Consider the following 15053-nt stretch of genomic DNA (forward strand, 5'->3'; position numbering starts at 1 on the left):
ACAGCTAGATTTGTTAATTAGAGTTATATGTTAAGTTCTAACGAGCCACAGTAGACTGTAAGCAAATAAGGAAGAACAAATAATATTTTCAAACTTACTCTTGCAACCACATGTACACGTGCCTGTGCTTTGCACTATGCATATCCCTTTGACCTAAATTAGAGACTGTCTGCTGGCATCGGTGAACTATGTTCCAAAAAGGTCCAGTAGTGAACTTGGTTTCGAAGCTTGCGCAAAAACGCCACGCGGACCTATCTTAGTCCTGCTCGAGAAGACTGGGTCGAGGGATCTGAAGGTTTCGTGACCCCAACGTCCTTCCAGTTTAAACAGTGAGACTCTTGCATTGTTTTGAAGGATTCCTAAAATTTGCAATTGGAGGTAAGTTTTTCGTTATTATTGTGTGTGTAAGTGGATGCCTGGGGACAAATTTTATGTGATTTATGGTTTAGTAACAGAGACGTTAGAAATAGGCTTTGGCGGTAAGTTTCTCAGGTGCAAATGGTGGTTCCGCTGGCATTTGTGTTGGCTATGATTGCGCTTTACTATTTGTAAACACGGTTTAGCTAGTCTAAGGTGATACTCATTCTGTGGTATTACTGTAAGAGTAGTGTTAACGACCAAATGGTGATAATTTCATCTATTGATACAGCTACATTTCTAACTTTGTAAATTCGGGTTTAAAATATACGCAGGTAACGCCAGCTTGATTTTCCGTTGTCTGTTCTATAATTTCTTGACTTATCGACCATGCTTTCTCGTGTTACTTCGATGTTTAGCTATTCTTGTAAATGTGCAAGCTTTAAAACCCGTGAATGAATTTCTTTAGGTAGTTCGAACTCTTCAATTTACAGCTGGCACTTAGCGAATTCCATAAGGCATCATTTGATCGTGAAGTTTAATTTTGAAAACATTTATTTTCTTGATAGGCCTTCCGATTGTCATCATAGTTTTCCAGAAAGGTCGTTTTCCCTTTGTCAAGCTTTAAACCCGCTTCCATTTGACAACAACAATTTTATTTTGTGGACAAAATGCTGTTTGAACAGTGCGTTACTCTACCAGTTAAGTACTGTGCTATCTGATTTAAAAGGTTGTATCCAACTGGATCTTTATGCCCATGGAAAACTTTATGATTACGGGACAATAATCAGCTATTAGGCCCAAGGTCAGCTGGTAGAGCAGACAGAAATAACAAACTAAAATGATTGCATATACGACTTTTTGCTTATCAGAATGCAGTCCTCTTCAAAAGCCACGGGGACACCACATTGCCTCGAGTACTGTGATGGGAAAGTTGCAGAGTTTTATTGTCCAGAATGTGGTGCCATGTTTTGCAGTAGTTGTTATGACAGAGAACACTGTGGAAATGAACGGAAAGCACAGCATGGGAAACTAACTGAACTTAGAGCTATTTGCAGCGAGCACAAACACACTCTTGATTATTTTAACCTGACCCTGCTTCAACCAATGTGCATCATATGCAAAAAGGAGAGTATGCTTTTACCTGAACATGAACACCATGTTATTGAACACATAGAAACAACTGTATCAACACTAAGATCTCTCATGGAAAAGAAATTACAAGATGCTGCTGAATCAATTGGAAGGATAGCATGTCAACTTGCCAACGCTGAAACTTCAACCCACAGTGGGTTGAATGCCTCAATCAGCCATGTTCAGTGCTGTTTTGCTAAGCTGCGGCAGATACTTGATGAGAGAGAAGCCCAACTTGTGCAAGATACCAAAAAGTATTTTGATGAGTTCCTAGAAAGTGGTGAAGGAATAGCACAAGCCAGAAACATGTTAAGAAATCTCAGGTCTCTCACTGAGGAAGGTACCCTGACCTGCATAAAATTCTGAGCAGAAAGCATTATGGGGTCCATCAACTCCAGTGTTGCCTTCTGGAGGAATAATGATAAATTTTCTGTTGGGAGAATGTACTGGCGTAAACTATTTTAACAGATGATACTTATGATTTTAATCTACTCTATTCTGTAAAGGTGTGATGAAAAATGTCTGTTTTCCCAAAATGAGTGGCATTTTCGATGTGAAACTTGTACAGTGAATTCTACATTAACTCAGTTGCTCTATCTGACACAGAATTGTTGCATTCTCATTTTTTAAAATGGTTTTCATGGTTGAACCCAGGGCTTTGTAGGTGACACATTCTTAGCCGATTAAGATCAAGTGATTGTACCATCTTGATAAAAAAAAATAGCTCCTTAATGTCTAAGTTAGTCAGCAGTGAATGGCTTTTCCCTCTCTTTGATGCTTGTAAGATGCTCATGTCAATGGTTTAATTGCCAAATTTTCATTGGCACTCTTCTCTAGACCCAGGTGAGAGACAAGAGGAAAGCTTTTTGATAACAAGTCCATGACAATTTCCTTCTTGTAATTTTTTTTATAGGAAAGCTGCTCTTGAATAAAGATTCTAGAAGCCTTGTGGTAGAATTCCCAGCAGTCTTCATGCGCCTCAAAGAACTGTGTGCTTTGACTGCCAATGAATGCCAGATGAAAAGTCTCAAAATTGCAATTTATTTTGGACAAGATGTAGTGAAACAGCTAAGACAAGCTGGGGTTATGAGTGCAGAGTATTCTTATCTGTCTAAAGGTAAGCAGAAACGGGGTAGGCAATTAAAAAAATCCCTTAGACACCTTTTGGCAGCTAGCTTTTAAAATGGCAAAAAATGTTCACCAGGTTGAAAGCTGTATCTCTAGGTACCTGTTAGTCCCTAAAATTTGCCTTTACTCAGGGCACAGCACCAACTTTTCAACTTACTAGCCAAGTGGCTAGTGACAACTTAGACGTTACAACAATTTCAGTTTGTTTACTGACCAAACTGGCTGGTGGAAATCGAAAACCATTGGCCAAAACTGAGTTTGTATTAGCCTGTGGCTAGTTGGCTACCATTTAGTGTCAAGCCCTGTTACTACAATCGTAAAAGATAAGTGAAGTAACTACTTGGGATTCTGCGTCCACCTTAAAAAGGAGGAACAGTAATCACATTACTATGCAGAATATGTCTAGAGGTGGAGATGTTCAATGTCAACAGACTTTGTTTAATATGCAAGCTTCCTCTTTCTTCCTCAAGACAGAAGTAAAGCTTGACAATATAAGGTACTTTTGAACTTTACTCGCTTAAGTTTTAATTTAAAATGTACAAAAATTTAGTCACCAGGGTGGTAACAAGAGACCGGAACTAAATGACAGTTGTAATTTGAATACATCAACAAAGTTGAAATGGTAAATTGGCCACCGTTACTGTTATAAAGCTGACGTTTCGAGCGTTAGCCCTTTGTCGTAACGGTGGCCAATTTACCATTTCAACTTTGTTGATATATTCAAATTATTTCGTTACCCCCACCGACGCAGCGCCAAACAGTTTCTTTACAAACTATCAGCCTTTATTTAAATGACAGTTGCTTTGGGGCCTGTTTTTCTGGCAATCTTAAGCCCTAGGAAACTATGTTATCAGACAGCCATTATACCTACATATGCGTGTAAATATTTCTTTTTCTTGTACACTTAATGTAGCAAATGGAAGGCAGGAGAATTCAAATGATTTAGACAGTGGTTGTACCTGCAGCTCTATGCAGGATTGTCATACAGGTATTGTCAAAAGTCCATATCTATAGAACTTATTGGTAATAAAGGAATTATGATATTTGGCTGTAAGTATGAGTTACAAATTTCATCAATGGCTAGTCATGTCACTGTGCTGTACTTGCAGATATTGTAGATAATACATAACAGTTATGATAAGTTACCTGGTAACTTCGCATTGCAGTTCAAACATGTTATCTTGCAAACAGGGTATGAGAACAGACCAGCTTATCAGCTTATGGATGTTATCTTCAATTGATAAAACACGAAATTCTCATGAATAATATACAAGGAAATGTATGGTAGTCAGTTAGGAGAATTACTACTTGGATCTTCGGAGTTAAATTGTGGATCAGAGTTTGTTTTAAGCCCTTTAAAATTTGTGTCAAATCATGTGAACCTTTTTCCAAGCCAGGTCTTTACTTGGTTGAAAAATACTCATGAATTAGCAGTTGGTGCATGGCTTTCTCACAGCATGATAGCAATGAAATATTTCTCCTTTCCCTTGTTGGGTTATAATATCAATTCTGATCAAATTTCACCTTGATATGTTTGAAGAAGTTTGACCTATCTTCAAATTAAATGTTTTGATTGAGTAATGTAAAAGCCAAAACCAAAGTAATCACGAGGCCCAACCAGAAGAAAGGAAAATACCCCAATGTTTATGAAAATTCACACTGAAAACAAGCTGACTGCCTAAAGTACAGAAAAACACAGGTAGCCAAGTCGTGATTGGTTTCAGTTTTGCATCTGATTGGTTGAGAAAGAGGCACAAATTTCTGGACCAATCACATAGCAAAGTACAGAAAAATGAGGGCAATCCTGGATTACTTTCATCACTTTATTGGAAATTTTCTTTAAGCAGCTAAGTTCTAATTTACATACAGGAATGACAAGCAACTCATAACAAATGTGGGTGAATCAGCTAAAGGAAGTGGGTGTGATGACAAGAAAAAAATATCTTCAAATGAAATTGCAAATATTGTTGTATTTTGTGATGTAGTAGATGTTGATACAAAGAGGTGCATGGCAGACTCTCCTGGAGGACTTTGCAAAGAACCCACCTCTGATCAAGCCAAGAAAAGTGGTGAGGCAATTGACTTCTCAGAGGTGTGCAACAAGTCACCAATCTCTAAGACCCCGTTAAAAGGTTACTTTACTTTCCATTATTACATGTACAAAGTAGTGTTGTGTGGCTGTGTAAAGGCATTATCATGCCCCCCCGCCACCCACACATTGTACCATTAAAAGCTCATTGTGCTCATTGTCTTTATTCTTGTGACCTTGATATGCCATTCAGTCACTCGTAGGTGTCAAAGGGATAAATGAGTCATCAAAATTTAAACTCTCTATCACAACAACAGCTGGCGTTTATTAACAAGGAATCTTGTTTTGATATACAGTTAGGCCATGTTCTCCAGCCTAACCAACAAAAAAATATCTGGTCGTCTGGTTTGAGAATGAGTTTCAAGATCTGGGACACTTTTCCAATCTCTGTGTAGGGTCGGTTTACAGGAGTTTTGAGTGTATGATATTTTCATGTATTTTCCATTAGCATTATATCAGGCTTCTTGCATAACAAATGATTTCAAAACAGCTTTTGAAAATGCTTTCCACAATGTTAAGTTGAATTTCAGCCAAATATATATTTATGGACTTTTTTTTTTTGCCTTTTGTGAATGGTGTTTCAGGTGCCAAGAGGCACTCTTCTGATGTGTCTGGAAGTCCTCTCAAGAAAGCTAGGAAAATTGATGCAACAGTTGATTTCCCTGAAGAGCAGGAAAAGTCTCTCATATCTAGAACCCCAGACAAAGTTGAAGCAGGAACACCAGCCAGAATCATGTCACCCTCACCTTTAAAGCCATCAAAACTTAACAAATTGAGGGTTTTATTGAAAACCTCACCACAGCACAGCCCTGTTGCCTCTCCAAGTAGGAAGACTTGTGTGGCATCACCACAGCACAGCCCTGTTGCCTCTCCTAGTAGGAAGACTTGTGTGGCATCACCAAGGAGAAAGAGGGGAGGAGAAATGAGCAAAGAATTTATGGTGATGTTATTTGATACTGAAAATACTTATTTGGTGGTTTAACATGTAAAACATGCTGATATTTGGCAGTTCATGTCAGTATAATTTTTGTGAGTCCTGTAGGGGTGAAGAAAAGTTACGAGCAGTGAGCAAAATTTCCACGCGTTTTGTGGTCATGTGATAAAATGCTTATTGACTGAGTGGTCATGTGATAAAATGCTTATTGACTGAGTGGTCATGTGATAAAATGCTTATTGACTCAGTGGTCATGTGATAAAATGCTTATTGACTGAGTTTGGTCAGGCTGGATGTGAAAATATCTGGCTCTCGGTCATGAGGCACGGACCTCGCTGCGCTCCGTCGTTATTTTCCTGGCCGGCCCTCCCACTCAGTCAGTGAGTACATAGTGTTTGAAGTGGATGAAGGGTTGAGGTTTGGTCCTGTCTGAAATAATTAAATTTTCGAGAATCACTCATTTCTTTCATTTCTTGCTGTCATGTTCAGTAAGTAGTGATTCCAGAAGCACTGGTTGCATCTTCAAACTCGGGCCAGGTTGTCTAATTTTGGAAAGTTTGTTTCCTTACCGATTCAGTTTTAAAAGTTGCCATGTTAAAGCAACTTGTCTATCCTTGCAGAAGTGCGACATAATTCTAAGAGAAATATGGGCTCACGACGAGAGCATCCCATTTGTTCGACCTGTGGATAAAAAACAGGTACGCTTTCAAGAGCATAACACTTCAACTCTAAGAATGACTAGCTTCTAATTTCTGCCGACAGTATCACCCCCTGAATCAAACATTAAGGTCAGGAGAATAAAGGAAATGATCACCAACCAAACAAACTCTTGATTGTTAAACAAATTCTCCTTGTCTGCATCCAAGGAAATGTATAGTGAACAGAATGGAGAATATGCATACTGATGTCAGGCTATAAAGGGTGAAAAGTGTAGCTTTCAACTGTCAGGAGCCTTCAATTCTTCTCTCTACTTTAATCATATTTATTTCAAAGTATTTTGTGTTCAGTCACCAGATTACTATAAAGTCATCAAGAAGCCCATGGACCTGACTATTGTGAGAGAGAAATTGCATTCTCTTCAATATGCATCTGTCGTGGACTTCTTAGAGGATATAAGTTTGATGTTGAACAACTGCAAAACGTACAATAAGGTACAGAATTGCCAATTGTCTCTTATGGATACGTCAAACTTGTTAGTTATAATGTAAGTTCTCTTTGATTTGACCACCCATATTAAGCCCCTTTTGTAAATGACGAAATTACACTCCTCCTCTCCCCTCCCCCCCTTATTCCCACGATTTGTTATAAGTTTACCTTGATTCCGGTGGTTCGGCCGATGGGTTACGCTATCCACTTGATAAATCTCTATCCGGGGATAGCACAGTACGTTATATCTGCTAGCGCTTTGTTCGTTGTATCGCATCATCCGCCCTTTGAGAACTAGGTCTCGTTATTTTTCACAACCAAGAGTGTATAAGTCCGATCACCTGTGTAGGGGTTGTCCTGAAAGGAGTATTGTGGGTGACATTAGAGAGATTTAGCATCGCGTTTACGTGAAACGGCAAACGTCAACTTGCCCTTTCACATTTCGCGTATAATAGCTTGAACCTTGCTACTTTAGCTTCGTGTGAGCTCACGTCAGGGTGGATTTGAAGGTGCCCTTGTATGAATTACAAGAAATAGTTTTGGTGCCCTTTTTCCGGCAATTAACTTCTTATCTTAGAGAGAAAAAGTAAAGAAAATCTTATGTACACGGCAAACGCGAGACCGGTTACTTTCACGTAAAAAAGGCGGGAAAAACAAGGTTACGTGGTCACTCTTGCCGTTCAGGTTTCACGTAAACACAGTGCTAAATCTTTCTATTTTAAATGAAATTTTTTTGTCGCTCAGGTCGACTAAACGTCACTTGCTGTCACCAATAGGTACCAATAGCAGTCCTTTGCAGAGCTTCCCTTAGTCAGACGTAAAAAGCTTCACTATTAACTATTAAATCTTGGCTCAAACCATTTGTTGAATGGCAGCAGTTTTTCTTTCCTTTTTTTGAAGAAAAATAATAGTCACCACAAAATGGTACTTGAAAATTTAATCATATTTTTGCTGAGCAAAAGGAGAATTTGCACGAAACAGGTGTTTCAATAAATGTTAGATATAAATTACGTAAAGCGCGCGCTCTGATTGGTCGATTCAGAGTCTTGTATCTGCCCAAGGGTGTACGCTGCTGACAGGGGCAAATGTTTCCAAGTAAGCAAATATTGCGCAAGAAATTGCCTTTTTGTTTTAAAACAAATGTTTAACACCACAGCGTACACTATGGAGTTATGGATGTAAACGGAAGGTTTGCGAAGCACTTAAGAAGCTAGAGTCGCTCTCGGCCATCGCCTCGAGCGACTTATACGCTTCTTTCGCGCATGCATCCATAACTCAATAGTGTACGCTGCGGTGTTAACCATTTTTTAATTTCCATAAGCGGCTGCTGATGGTGTAATAGGCGGCCGGGCTGTAAGGCGAAACCAAAAGACGAGCCAGCTTGCAGGCTCAACAGACTGTCGGCGGTGAGGTCTTTCAAGCCGTGGTAGACCGCAGGTGACCGACTTTTATTGAAACCCGTGCATGGAACCCCTGTGAAAGATTTCACAGTCTTTTCTTTTCCTTCCGTAGCCGGGAACGTACGTGTATGATTCAGGTGAAGATTTGAGCAACATCTTCAACCGTTTGGTACAAGAGAACTTTCCAAACTTTGAAGAGGCGCTTTTGCAAGATTCGGAGAATGGGACTCAGTGATATATGATTGAAATACTTCAAGACAAATAAACCTACTTGAGTTTTGATGTCAGCAGTGCAAATGTAAACTCTAAGAGATATCGCGAGCGTGGTATCACTTTTAGTTGGATTTTAAATATGATAGTTCTTCTTTCGTGAAATTAATCCTAAGCTAAAATGCAGCTGAAATATTGCCTGCATTGTTTTCCTCTGGAATCTAATGTTTCCATTGACTGTTTGTCAACACTTTAAACAACAGGCACAATATAACAAACGTTATGTCAATTCTTCTTGAACTTTGGGGTCACTCAGTTTCAGAGCATCCTTGTTAATTGCGTACCCCTATTGCGTTTCCCCGCGCTTTAAGCTTGCTCGCAAGCGAGATACGCATGAATGCATGAATGTGAACAATACGATGCGCGATCCAGTGTCTTGCAATGTCTATCCATGAATTTAGGTACATGTCAATGCATGACATTGAGTTTTCCTTCTTTTTCCTGGACTGTTTGTTCTCCGTTCTGTTTGTTATGTGTGATATTACACGCAACAAACAGAACACAGAACAAACATTGCGCAAGATATTACACGTAACAAATAAAACAGAGAACAAACAGTGCGCAAGATATTACACGTAACAAACAGAACAGAGAACAGAAAGTACTCGATATATTACACGCGCCAAACAACAGAAATTCTGTTTATTGCGTGTAGTATCTCTCGCACTGTATGTTCTCGTTCTGTTTCTTGCGTGTAGTATCTCGCGCACTGTTTTGCGTTCTGCTTGTTGCGTTTCGTATCTCGCGCGCTGTTTGTTCTCTGTTCTGTTTGTTACATGTAATATCTCGGGCACTGTTTGTCCTCTGTTCTGTTTGTAACGTGTAATATCTCGCGTATCTTGTGCGCTGTTTGTGTTTTGTTGGTTACGTGTGGTTTCACGTGCGCTTCGAGTTCTGTACTCCATTTGTTACGTGTAGTTTTACGCACACTGTGCTATGTGCTACTTGTTACGTGTAGTATCTCGCGCTTTGTTTGTTTTGTGCTCTGTTAGCTACATGTATCTCGCGCACTGTTAGCTCTGAGTTCTATTTGTTGTCTTTAGTGCCTTGCGTTCTGTTTGTTCTGTGTTCTGTTAGTTAAATGTTATGATTTCTCGTACGTTTTACTTCTGTGCTCTATTTGTTGCGTTCATATCTCGCGCAATGTCTTATTTGTTACGAGTAATTTTTTGTTTTGTTCTGTATGCTGTTTGTTACGTGTAGTTTTTCGCGCGGTGATAAATTTGTGCTCCATTTGTCACCTTGGTATCTCGTGCAAGGTTTGCTTTGTGTTCTATTAGTTCTGAGTAGTTCCTCGTGCGCTGTCCTATTTATTTGTCAGGTGTTTCTCGTGCTCTTTCGGAATCTGTAAAATTAGTGTAAAATACTTGGAAAATATCTTCCTGTACAAGTATTTTAGGTCACTGGCATTAAAATATCCCAACCAGAAATCAAACATTCCACCCCACTCCTCACGGTGTCATTTTGAATACTGATTGTGAGGCACACGGAAAGTTTGAATTGAATTGCAAATATACTTGCAACATTAAGTATTCAACCTGCTTGTGTCAGAATCTTTACACGTGGAAGCATAGTTAATCGGTTTGGTGGAAGTCAGAACGTCGCTTTCCTGCCTGGCTTAAAGCCTCAAATTGCAGGATTTGGTGGGAAATCTCTTCGTCTAACTTGTCCTAGACAGTTGGAATATCTGACGGTAGAAATCAAAAGTATTTGGTGTCTTGATTGTCGATCTTTGGTGTGTAACGATCCTCGCAAGCAGGTTATAGCCAGTGATGGAAAGTCAACAGATTCAAATCATGGGAAGTCACAAGTTTAGTCTTCTTTAAGTTCACGTAAGTTATTTACCTTCTTCTGATGTTCATTGTAAGTTACTTAAAATGTTGTATAGTTTTAGAGAGATTCAGCTCTCCTCTCCATCTGCTACTACAACATTGAAGTAGCGACACACGGTAGTGTTAGAGCTTTCATAACTGAATTACTTGTATGCACCAGCATAATCCTGAAAGAATATACCTATTGTTAATCTTGTTTTAATCCTATTGCCTAATGGTTGTTTGAACATATCTTTGAAATTTCATTGATGTTTATCACTAAACTTCTCAACGGAGGCAAAAATGACCAAAACGCCGTGATATTTAGGATGTGAGGAAAAGTAGGCAATATTTCCGGAGGAGTACTTGATATTTAATATTAAATTTAATATTAATATTAAATTTAATATTAAATATTTCGAAGTTTAGTGATCATTTAAACACGAAGGCGCGCTATATAAGCAAGTCTTCCCTGGGAAGACCTAGGCTCATTTGTCGCTCACCGTTGACGTGTGCGGGTCAAATTTAAATGCTGGTAGATGAACAAAAGGAGCTAATGAGATATCTATTGTTTACTTCCACCAGCATGGTGGCATGAGGTAACGTGCGAACCGCCTACTTCGATCTCAAATTTACCGCCACAAGTAAAGACAGTTTCCATTGGAGAAAGGAAAAACAAATCTCAAAAATTCTTGTATTGTGATGAAGACATAAAACAATTTCGAGGAATGCGCCCGCTGTTCACTGCTTTGGGGTAGCTGTAGCTCAAGCTGACTTGACTCTTAAGAGTTCTACATCACACGACGGTTGATTGACAAATGGTCCAGTGGGACCTAAGGCTCCTTTTATAGCGCGCCTTCGTGTTTAATACTACAAACAAAACAGTTTCGTACCATTGGTGAAAAGCTTACCCAAAATGACCATTACCCAGGCTATTCCAATACATCCATCTGTAATGTCTATAAAGGAAAATTAAAATATTTAAGGGGTGGATATTCCATCGAAAGATAGACTTCCTCCCCCAAACAAATTCTCATAATTTTTTATTTTTTTAACAGAGCCAGCCTGCCGCCATATGAAACATTGCGGAGTGGTGAAACTCTAAATCCAGTGATGTGATTTTCACTGGTTGTTCATCGTCATGGAAATCGTACAACAAGAAGGATGGCAATGGATCAGAAACAAGATGAAGTCCATGGAAACTGATACAGTTAATACAGGTCAGTTTGTTATATTTCCTTTTCCAAGCTTTTCGAGAGAAGGTTCGCACTCTTTCTTTCTTAATTTTTGTCGCTTCGAATTTAAGTTTTCACTCTCAATTTTAAATGAATTCTTGGTAAGATTTCCGTATAAATCCCATACTAAAGTATTCTCAAACAAAAAAGTAGTACCCCAAAGGTAAACCATCATTATGCCATTGCCCTTTTTATCTTGTACTGTATGTATAATGAAGTATGGGGCTGCGCGAAAATCTTGCCGAATTCTCTCCGAATCTGGAGATCGATCAGTGAGAAGGAAAAATGAAAGAAGAGTAAAATTTTCTCATGAAGAAAAAAGACATTGAGGATTTGCTCAATTATGTTTCGAACAACGATTGTAGGCATACAGGTGGCCAGCTGTAGTTTACACCTTCTCGCCTATGATATTCTATTGCTTCATAGCGGGTGATTCCATTAAAAAAAAATACATTTTTGAAGACTTGTGAAACACTTGTCAGTGTACAGCGTCATACGATATAGACACCAAAAAGTAATTTCCATGGTAACGCGAGGTTTTGAACTACTGGTTGATTTAAATCACTCCCTGATATACATTTGTATGCTTGTGAACAAAAATACAAATAAAAAGAAACTTTACATTTAAGGTAACAATGAATGAGAATCATATTTACATTTTTTGCATGCAGTAATTTTTATGATCGCTTGTTTGCAACAAATTTTGTATCAAAAAGTGAAACTTTAATCGATCATTTTTAAACGTTATTCCTCCCAAAAGGTCGAGAACAAATTAGGAGTCGTTTGGCGTTTGACGCTTTCTTTGCAACGACTTTTTTTTTTTTTTTTTACCGCGAGTGTATCCGTCTTATTATCCTAAATGTCCATATTCAACGTTCTCTTCGATTCGGCCGCGTTAACGCTATTACCCAATTGTTAATATAACACTGAACAAGGTCAGTCCTAAACACATCATGGTCTCACTTTATCACTGCCAATTTTTTCCGTAGACTTGGTCCACAATTTTAAAGATAAAAAGGTGATAAACTTTTACAAGCCACCTTGAATTAAGAATGCGCCAAATGAGTTGAAGAAACATGTACAGATTTTTTAAATATATTGATAAGATCGCGTCGTGTAACTAGGGAAGGTACGTTTTTTATTGGGAGGGGGGGGGGTGGGCCGGGGTATTTTAGAAATTTTTTTGCCAAAAAAGTCGTGGCCCTCCCACTTTCCAGATTGGATTAATGCATGACCCTTCATAAATGCCTAAACAAAAAGGATCTGACCCTCCCCCCACCTCCTCCAAGACAAAAATAACGGGAAGTGAAAATAACTGACCGGAAGTGTTGCTCACATAACCGTGTCTGCGCACAAAGCAGTTAATTGCGTGGCGTTGCAGAGTGAAAACTTGAGAATGGGCAAGGATGTGCGAGGAATAGAAAGAGGGAAATGCGCTTGTGGAGAATGCGAGGATTTCATGAGGTCAGTGGAGCAACTTGTGGCTATTGTGGCTGTTTGCCGACTCGCCATTCTAAAAAGGATGTCTGCTACTCCTCTGACTCTGTTGGAAGCACATCGGGTGCGGGAACAAGTGAAAGTTAGCTTGCAGTGCCGGCGTATTTTGGGCGCACGAGTGCACATTTTCGTATTAGGCCGCCATCTTAGATTTGGTAACAGTGGAGGATTGGGGCGAGGAAATATTTGCCAAGGGAGTAAGTGTTAAGTGGAAAAATGGGCAACGGGAGAGAGGGAGGGGAAGTATTCTTTCTCCTACCGCTATGTTTTATCTACGAATGATAGAAAAAGTGAATTGAATCAGAGTTAATTTTGTTTTTCACCGTGAACCTCGTGTTTAGCCCATCCACAGTTGTCCACTTCTAAGATTGACCAACTAGGAATTTTTTCTTATAATATCAATTATCTGCAAGCGTAATGCACCGAATGCAAATATGGCGTCCAGTTTGAATTGCCATTGTTCTGGACTGACTAGCCTCGTCTTCGCGTAGAAACACAAAAGGATTATTACATGTGTGAGAGGCTAGTGAGTCCAGAACAATGGCAACTCAAATTGGACGCAATTTGCATTCGGTGTATAGTAATGAGAAAACAAGAATATCAACCACCGGATATGGTTCGATTTTGCGCAAAAATCCATAAAAATGTGTCACAGTCGGTGTGGATATTCAGATCGTGAGAATGAAAAAGTCAGCTGACTCAATTTATGTCATCTACATGTGTGTAGAAGGCAAACAGAGACGTTTAGTTTTGTTCCAATCATTTTACTGCTAAAAAGTTTAACCCATTGTTCAATTCAAACCATACGAAATACTTAGTAATTTCATAAGGTCGTAGTAGTAGCAAGTAGGATAAATATTGTAAGAAATATAAAACTGTTTTTAGAGACACGTTTCGGCATGCGTATGCCATCTTCAAGCAATGAGTAACTGAACGTGAGTAATTATATAACAGACAAGTAGATGAGTAAAATATTTACAGTATTATGTAATACAAAAGCGGGTAACATTTAGTCTAGCATTTTAGTTCACACCTTTAATTTCATGTTTGTTGTCACGCTGTAATTAGTACCCGCTTTTGTATTACATCATACTGTAAATATTTTATTTATCTACTCATTGATTGAAGATGGCATAAGCATGTCAAAACATGTGTCTAAAAAAAGTTGTATATTTCTTACAATACTTAGTAATTATTTGAAGAATGAGAATTTTTCTTTAACGGCAAATGATTTGTATTCTTTCGGTCCTACCCATTTTAAAGGCCAGGGAAAAATACCTTTGAAATTGTTACCAATTGTATACCTTGGATTTACTCCCTAAAATGTGTTAGATTCCTTAAATTTAAGTTTTAGTCGTCGTCGCAACGTGAAAGTTGAAAATCAATCTAGCATAGTCGTTATGGCTCATACAGCCGGGGGAACAACGCAAGGAGAAAATCCCTTTAATAGATGTCATAGAGATTAGTTTTGTTCAGAATATACTGAGGGTACTGTTACTAAATTATTTTTTTAACATCTTTAGATTTGAAAGATTTCAAGATCGTATGAAGCAAGAAGATTCAACAAAAGAGGGTGCTGGAGGACTCAAGAATTCTGTTGACTGAAATAAAGCTTGTCAAAAGTCACGTTTTACCTGATTAGTAAAGAGATTACGAACAGACAAGCGATGTTTGCCAGTAAATTCTGCGCTTTTAAAAGGGCAACCTATTCTTCCCTTTGGTAAAATAGTTGAGAAGTTAAAAATGTTTGCAAATATTCTAAGTCTTTTGGCGGGAAAATTGTTCCTGGAAAAAAAGTCTGCGCCTTTGAATTGTCTAGTTTTGATCGATCAAAAAATATACTAAGTCTTTTGGCGGGAAAAATCTCGGTTCATGCTGACGATTTTCTCCCATCAAAAAACAAGTATACTTCTGTTTTAATGCTAGATGCTGTTCAAATCTGCAGAAATTTTTTTCCTCTCGGCAACCCTTCATACGCAAAAAAAAGTAAAAGAGATAGCCTATATTTTGACTTGTTACCAGGCCCTTTGCAAATTTTTTAATTGTATACGA

General features: G+C 38.6%; 2 protein-coding genes across 5 annotated transcripts; both read left to right on the forward strand.

Moving 5' to 3' along the window:
• The first annotated feature begins 84 nt into the window (after window positions 1-84).
• Window positions 85-8687, forward strand: LOC111321388 (uncharacterized). Of its 4 annotated transcripts, none has more exons than XM_022924248.2 (8): window positions 85-1831; window positions 2405-2608; window positions 3533-3607; window positions 4605-4751; window positions 5293-5648; window positions 6263-6340; window positions 6650-6793; window positions 8301-8687. In XM_022924248.2, the coding sequence occupies exons 1-8, from the start codon at window positions 1231-1233 to the stop codon at window positions 8421-8423; spliced, it is 1728 nt and encodes a 575-aa protein (XP_022779983.2). In that variant the 5' UTR covers window positions 85-1230; the 3' UTR covers window positions 8424-8687. The 4 variants fall into 4 exon arrangements, with proteins under 4 accessions (XP_022779983.2, XP_022779987.2, XP_022779985.2 ...); XM_022924252.2 differs by having other exon boundaries at window positions 4605-4688; XM_022924250.2 differs by having other exon boundaries at window positions 4608-4751.
• Window positions 8688-11495: 2808 nt separating this feature from the next.
• Window positions 11496-15019, forward strand: LOC148722349 (uncharacterized). The gene is made up of 2 exons (XM_088734693.1): window positions 11496-13198; window positions 14525-15019. Exons 1-2 carry the CDS (start codon window positions 12901-12903, stop codon window positions 14548-14550), a joined length of 324 nt encoding a protein of 107 aa, XP_088590819.1. The 5' UTR covers window positions 11496-12900; the 3' UTR covers window positions 14551-15019.
• The last annotated feature ends 34 nt before the right edge of the window (window positions 15020-15053 follow it).

The sequence above is a fragment of the Stylophora pistillata genome, chromosome 10, assembly GCF_964205215.1.
Source record: "Stylophora pistillata chromosome 10, jaStyPist1.2, whole genome shotgun sequence".
Taxonomy (NCBI): Eukaryota; Metazoa; Cnidaria; class Anthozoa; order Scleractinia; family Pocilloporidae; genus Stylophora; species Stylophora pistillata.